This window comes from Homarus americanus, unplaced genomic scaffold (genome assembly GCF_018991925.1).
Source record: "Homarus americanus isolate GMGI-L3 unplaced genomic scaffold, GMGI_Hamer_2.0 scaffold29419, whole genome shotgun sequence".
Taxonomy (NCBI): Eukaryota; Metazoa; Arthropoda; class Malacostraca; order Decapoda; family Nephropidae; genus Homarus; species Homarus americanus.
Genome location: NW_024718848.1, coordinates 14829 through 23077, shown reverse-complemented (window position 1 = coordinate 23077; position 8249 = coordinate 14829). Strand labels below are relative to the sequence as shown.

The 8249-nt window shown below is 36.9% G+C and overlaps 1 protein-coding gene across 1 annotated transcript; it reads right to left on the bottom strand.

Annotated features, from left to right (window-relative positions):
* Positions 1-326: 326 nt before the first annotated feature.
* On the bottom strand, positions 327-4470 carry LOC121859857. Its single transcript, XM_042356819.1, has 4 exons — positions 4409-4470; positions 2719-2926; positions 1374-1505; positions 327-851 (listed from the first exon to the last, which is right to left on the bottom strand). The coding sequence occupies exons 2-4, from the start codon at positions 2892-2894 to the stop codon at positions 698-700; spliced, it is 462 nt and encodes a 153-aa protein (XP_042212753.1). The 5' UTR covers positions 2895-2926; positions 4409-4470; the 3' UTR covers positions 327-697.
* Positions 4471-8249: the final 3779 nt, after the last annotated feature.

The following is an 8249-nucleotide window of genomic DNA, read 5'->3' as shown; positions in this document are numbered from 1 at the left end:
CCAGTACAGTACAGTACAGTACAGTACAGTACAGTACAGTACAGTCCAGTACAGTATGGTACAGTACAGTACAGTACAGTACAGTACAGTACTTACTTAACTGATGTAAGTGTTTATTTCTGTCTTTAGGGTGTTGTACCTCTAGTGACCATATTTTGTACAGCACAGTTGGGGACGTACTGTACTGCGCTGCACTGTATTGTACTGTACTGTACTGTACTGTACTGTACTGGACCTGACTGGAATGGACTGGACTGGAATGGATTGTACTGTATTCATTATTGGTTGGCTTTCTTCAGTGGTTTAGGTTATATACATAAACAGTGTTTGAGGTGCAATATTTTATTATATTCTGCCAAGATTCTCTAAATGATTAATAGATAATATATAATGTCTTGATAAAGTCTTACACAAGTAGTGATGACATGTCTCTATAAAGTGCTGTATTGGTTAGGTTACATTGGGTCATGTTAGAGGTGATAAATTTAGGGTTTGCTGGGGATAGGTGGGTTAGGTCATTAAGGGACAGGTTACATTAGGCCAGGCTGACATAGGAAGGTTTGGTCAGGTTTCCGGGTCCAGGGGTTAGTGAAGCCTGGAACACTAGCATGTCACTCCTTCAGATGAACAAATCCCAAGGAATTCCTCATAGTGGTCCTGGTAGTCGTGGTGCAGGTAAGAGAGAGGCAGCTGCTTCTCACATTACTTGTTGTGGTTGGTCATTGGTTTGTTCTCTTAGGCACGTGATGGAACATTTGTACCCAGGGGAGTTATGCTGGCCATTGGTTATGAATTCGAGGTTCATCTCGTTGGTGGGGAAGACCCAGGTAGATGTAATATTCCCGCAGAATCTGTTGAGGATAACGCCATCATATAGTAATTAACATTGGCTGGTTATAGTGACCGGCAGGAGGTTATAGTGAGGTATTATTATCAGTTTATGCTCAGACTGAGGAGACAAAGTATTCGAGGTAACAGGAGTAATAATGTGTTAGTGGTTGTAATTAAAGTAATAGTTATTGAAGCATCACAAGTTAGTAAGAGTGTTATTACTTGATAATATTACCAACATCAAAAGTAAAGGTTTAATGATAGATAAAAATAATCCAAGTATTGTTATGACTGGATCACATATTGTCTTTATGTCCAGTAACTTCTAATGTTACTATCAACATCACACACAGAAGTAGTAGTTGTTGTAGTAGTAGTAGTAGTAGTGTAATTTTAAGGAGAACCAGTATTGTAATACTATTTGCATTGTATAATAACAATAGCAGAAAAAGTTTTTTTTAGTTTGTAGTAAAGGTAGTAAGAGTAACAGTAGTAGAGGTGGTGGTGGTGGTGGTGGTGGTGTTGTACCGTGTAACACATACGTGGAGGAAGTGGTGTTGTAGGATATGAGGAGTCGTTCATTGGCACAGGTGGAGAGGTCTTCCAGGTTAAATACTTCGCAGTTGACTTCAAACATGGCAGGCGGTGACTGGCAGACGATATTCTGTTGACAACTGTGGGAAGGAGTGAACACCTGTAGACGTTATTGTGGAAGACGGAATAATCTTAGAGGAATACAGGTGTTGGTGGAACTAACACCTGTGGTGGTGATAATGTTAGAGGAACACAGGTAGAACTAACACCTGTAATCGTCTTTGTATCCTCGGGAAGGTTACAGTTTGGACGCCATTTAGTTTGTCATCTTGGTATTGTGTCTTAGATAGGGTTGCCATATCTGAACATTAAAAAAAGAGGACGTTCCCGAAGACATCATGCCCCCCCCCCCCCTTGCCTGGCACACACTTTGGCGCTATGTAACCTTGATGCAGCCGTGACCCTTTTATGCTCTGGAAAAGTACAACAAATCTTAAGCACTAGCTGTGGCACCACGCGACAAACCCACAACAGAGACTAAGATCAAACACTGTCACTGCAGGTTAAAGACTGGCCAACCACCGGCCACCGTCATAGTTGTCGACACACGTAAATAATATAGCGAAAGTGGCTAGATTGTGGTTGGAAATTGCTAAAATGCCTTAAAAGCAGGACAAGAAAAACAAATGATACAGTGTAAAAAAAGCCATAAGAAAAAAATGGTATACTTTCAACATTTCATATGTGGCTGTAATAGCAACTAAATAAAAAAATTATAATAATGCGCGTGGCTGAAGAACAAGGAAAAGCAGTACATGGCACTACAGTTTACCCCAAAAACTGCTAGCAGCTAAGTTGACACCACCGTACAGGCGTACACGTGACTTATCAGCTGACGAGAACTGAACAAGATCTCTACTGTTTCCACCTCCCCTCTCTCACAGTCTCTCTCTCTCTCTCTCTCTCTCTCTCTCTCTCTCGTCATTACAGTTTCATGTTTCTTTCCGTGGAGAAAATGATGGAAGCTGAAATTCCGGACTTTTGAAGAATTTTAAAAATTCCTTCCGGATGAAGATTTCGAGACCTAAATGGAGGACATGTCCGGGAAAATACGGACGTATGGCAACCCTGGTCTTAGACATATTGGAACACCTTTAATTTAAGAGAAACATTAAACACCTTGAGGATCCTCGTTTAAAAGTTACAGTAACTTACGTTAATATGACTGCAGACGTGAACATGTATTTAACTGAAGCAACAGCACAAACATATTGACCTGAGACTACCTGTATTGTTATGGTGTACCTGTAGTGTTATGGTGTACGTGTGAAGGTGAACTGGGGATGATCTTACCTGCTCTTGTTGGTCAGGCGGGCGGGGTAACCTGGTGACTGCACCAAGACCACATCGCCGAGATTCATGGTGTGGGAGACACACGGAAGGATCACTGGATCTACCGGAGCAGTTTTGTTGTCTATTGCTCCCACAACCGTGACGGTCACCACCAGTAGCGTCAACATGTACTTCATCCTCAAACAACTTGTTCACTTTTCTGTAACAACTGAACAAGTTTTGTGGGTTAATAAAGTGTTTATTATCACATATAAAAGTTATCTCCTACGACTTAGAATATAATATGAAATGTTTAATGTTGATGTTAGCAGTAATAATAATTGTTTATGTTTTCACCTTAGTTACAACTTGATCTGAATTAGTAAAAGTAACATACATCATTAATTCTGTTTTAGCCGATCTCGTAGGATCAGGCGTAACACCTGATAAGTGTAAACATGTTAACAACAATACTCATAATAAGAAAACTTAACAAAAGGTAAACATTTCAAACAATTTCGTGGATGATAAATGACCATCATAAATAATAATAATAATAATAATAATAATAGTAATAATTATGTTACACTGTTTAATTTGCCTCATTATCTTCAGCTTTTGAGAACAAGTTAAAAAGTAATAGCGGATACTGTACTGTACCGTAATATATAGTACTGTACTGCGCTGTGCTGTACTAAACAGTACTGCACTGCACTGCACTGTGCTGTACCAAACAGTACTGCACTGCACTGCACTATGCTGTACAAACGATGCTGCTGCACTTACACTATATGCTAAACAGTGCTGCTTTTCTGCTAACATAATATAAATACTCTACCTTTAGTACTGTATTTAGCAACAGCAACTAAACCAGTGCTGCATATACTATCTTTCTTTTATATACATTTTTCTTTTGTACAGTACTGTATAGCACTAGTGCTTTCTAATACTATATACAGTGCACAATAACATGCTATACTCTTAGTGCTATGCTGCACTGTGTATACTGTGCCTTTCAGTGCTGTCCTGCGCATTAACAGCATGCAACCCACAGTACTGTACCTTGTATCTTTCTTTCTTTTTCGTGCCTATCTCTGCTGTACTGCCAGTACTGGTAACAACCACAATCAAACAGTATAACAACAGGGGTTGCATATATGTATATTTATGCATATGACGGCGGCGTGTATCACATCTGTATTAATTACAGGCTACGGCTACTTCGATATTTTAACGTGTATTATCGAAGCGTTAGAAGTGAGAACTACCACTACCAGGTATAACTTGTTACTGTTAACTACAAGTTATATTGGTCACGTGTTGTGATGGTCTATATTACAGTACTACCACTACCAGGTATAACTTGTTAATGTTAACTACAAGTTATATTGGTCACGTGTTGTGATGGTCTATATTACAGTACTACCACTACCAGGTATAACTTGTTAATGTTAACTACAAGTTATATTGGTCACGTGTTGTGATGGTCTATATTACAGTACTACCACTACCAGGTATAACTTGTTAATGTTAACTACAAGTTATATTGGTCACGTGTTGTGATGGTCTATATTACAGTACTACCACTACCAGGTATAACTTGTTAATGTTAACTACAGGTTATATTTGTCACGTGTTGTGATGGTCTAACAACTCGGTTATGGCGGGGTATAAGTTTACTAATACACTTCGCTTGACACACAATACTCACCTGTGTACAGGTGTACTAGTAATAGTGTTGTGCTTCTCCTCCTCCTCGCAGGCCAATATAAACACTTCCCCCCCCTTCACCCCAACTCCCACAATGCATCACTACACCGCCGAGTTTCTCATCCATATTTTATAGAAACATTTAAGAGTGACAATATACATAAATGACAGGTAAAGAGATTTACCTGTTGATGAAGGTACTCTACACCTGAGTACACCTGAACACCTTGTTGATGAACCACTGTATTAACTCCACTATACAAATGAGTTAACATTAATGACTTGGTGCCGCTTAAGTATGACGTCACTGCCAATACTGTTACAGGTGTTCAATGTGGCGCATCTGTTACCGAGACCTTCATGTTATAAATACTGTATGCATGTATGTATGTATGAATATATGTATGTATCTATGTATGTACGTATGCATATTACAGATTCAGTTTTGAAAAATAATGAATATTTTCGGCAAATGGGGATATTAATTAATTAATTTATATTTTTTGCTAATTAATTTCTATAATAATATATTGCCTATTTTCTTTAATGCGTCGTTTACTATTACAGTGTAAGATAACCAGATTATATCGTTAGTAGGTTAGGTTAGGTTAGGTTAGTATGGTTTACTTGCCAATTCTGACCAGTTAGAAGTTAACACAAAATACACAAGATATTCCATGCCTAACCTAACCTATAAATGGAATATTACATTTTGCCACATAGGAATTTCCATGAAGGTTTAGCAATGAAAATACAAATTATCCATATTTGTCAAAAAAAAATGAGTTTGTTTTCAAAGTTTAATAGGTGATTATCCCTATTCAACGAGACGTAGGTGATTATCCCTATTTAACGAGACGTAGGTGATTATCCCTATTTAACGAGACGTAGGTGATTATCCCTATTTAACGAGACAGTAGATATTTAAATAGGTGATTATCGCTATTTAACGAGATGTAGGTGATTATCGCTATTTAACCAGACAGAAGATATTTTAATAGGTGATTATCCCTATTTAACGAGACAGTAGATATTTAAATAGGTGGTTATCGCTATTTATCGAGACGTAGTTGATTATCCCTATTTAACGAGACGTACCGAGTAGAGACGCTGCCGTGTTGTGTCTCAGAGGAAGAGCGTCTTGGGAAGCTAAGTCAACAACACATATAGTCAGTTTATGAGGCCGCTCACACCTTAACTAACTTAGCTGCTGTTGTTAGATTAGGTGTAGAGAGGGGAGGTTGGACGCCGTTAATAGTAGTTGTTGTTGTTATTATTGTAGACATTGTGGTGGTACAATACTATTAAGATAAGTAGTACCTGTAGTAATCTAGTTATCTTATAATAGTAAACGACGCCTTAAAGAAAATAGGCAATACTTATTTTATAAACGAATTAATAGAAATTAATTAGCAGAGAATATAAATATATTAATAAAAATCTCCATTTGCCCAAAACATTCATTATTTTTCAAAACTGAATCTGGACTAATAATGATAATAATAATAATAATGATAATAATGATAATGATAGTAGTAGTAGTAATAATGATAATGATAGTAGTAGTAATAGAAGTAATAATGATAATTATAATGATTATGATAGTAGTAGTAGAAGTAATAATGATAATAATAATAATAATAATAATGATAGTAGTAGTAGTAGTAGTAGTGATAATGATAATAATTATGATACTGATAGTAGTAGTAGTGATAATGATAATAATAATGATAATGATGGGTGTAGTAGTAGTAGTAATAATGATAATACTAATAATAATGATGGTAGTAGTAGTAATAATGATAATAATAATGATAATGATAGTAGTAGTAGTAGTAGTAGGGATAATGATAATAATAATGATAGTAGTAGTAGTAGTAATAGTAATAATGATAATGATAGTAGTAGTAGTAGTAATAATGATAATAATAATAATGATGGTAGTAGTAGTAGTAGTAGTAGTGATAATGATAAGAATAATGATAATGATGGTAGTAGTAGTAGTAGTAGTAGTAATAATGATAATAATAATAATAATGATAGTAGTAGTAGTAGTAGTAGAAATAATGATAATAATAATGATAATGATAGTAGTAGTAGTAGTAGTGATAATGATAATAATAATGTTAATGATAGTAGTAGTAGTAATAATGATGATAATAATGATAATGATAGCAGTAGTAGTAGTAGTGATAATGATAATAATGATAATGATAGTAGTAGGAGTAGTAGTAATAATGATAATGATAATAATAATGATAATGATGGTAGTAGTAGTAGTAGTGATGATGATAATAATAATAATAATGATAATGACAGTAGTAGTAGTAGTAGTAATAATGATAATAAAAATAATAATGATAATGTTGGTAGTAGTAGTAGTAGTAATAATGATAATAATAATGATAATGATAGTAGTAGTAGTAATAATGATAATAATAATGATAATGAGAGTAGTAGTAGTAGTAGTAATAATGATAATGATAATGATAATGATTGTAGTAGTAGTAATAATAATAATAATAATAATAATAATAATCATAATAATAATAATAATAACGATAGTAGTAGTAGTAGTAGTAGTAATAATAATAATAATATGTAGTGATGGGTTGTCAGACCACAGCTTACATCTCAGAAACAGTCCAGACTTGACCCGACATTAGGGGGGTCAAGTGCAAGGGTAAGCCTCGCAGCTGCCCAAGGGTTATAAATGAACTAGCTCCCCTTCCCATGTCCCACGGCCCCACCAAACATGTAAGAAGGCACCTGCCCACTCTCTCCTAATATACACAATAACCTACATCCCAGAAGAAGTCAAGAACCTGACCTCACATTAGCCAGGTCAAATGTAACCCTCGAACCCAAGTCAAGAGGCCACAAATCAACCAGGGCCTCTCATGTCACACGGTCCCATCTGAAGATTTCTCCAGAATATACAACTTATAGTCTCTGAAAAAGTCCAGACCTGACCCTACATTAGCGAGGGCAAATGTAAGGAGACCCTTCGCCGCCCCCCCCCGATCAGCTCAACCTGACGGCTCGCCTCCCAATATATAGGACGTTCTAGTCCTCCCTCTGCCCAGAGAGAGAGAGAGAGAGAGTGTGTCTTGTAACCAAGAAGGGCCAGCTACAACGTCCCCAGTCCTGCTCGAGAGAAGTCAGGGGCCGGAGGCAAGCCGTCTCCGGTCGCCTCCGGTCGGGAGCGAGTTGCCCTCGACAAACCGGTGCCCAGCTAAGCAGTCTCCCATAGAGACAACCCAGGACCACCTGCTAGGCCCCCCCTAGGTCACGTGAGTGTTTGTCAGAGCTTTCCACGGGATGAGTTACTTACGTGGGAAGTGTATTCATTTCATGTTCGTGTCCGAGAATCAGAGTGTCTAGTAACGTAATATGATGTCCTAGTAACGTAAATATAATGTCCTAGTAACTTCAATAGAAGGTGTTATTAATGTGTCCATGTCATGTTCGTAATTAATAAAGAGTTGTAACGAAGCCGTGTTTGAGAAGTCGCCCTTTAGACGTAATAGATGTGTATTGACGTACAAGATACGATAAGTGTAAATCCATCATCAAATAACTATCACGGCCACGCTACCAAAGTCTTCCTCTCTCTTTTATACTCTTATACTATCAATATTCTACCTATATTTAATCTTGGTCTTGTGAGATTTGTAACATTATATTGGTGGCAGCTAACTATACGTTACCCCACGCCTTCCTCACCTTGTTATAGGTGACAGCGAACTATACGTTAATCCACGCCCTCCTCGCTTAGTCATTACAAATAATAATAATAATGATAGTAGTAGTAGTAGTAATAATAATAATAATAATGATAG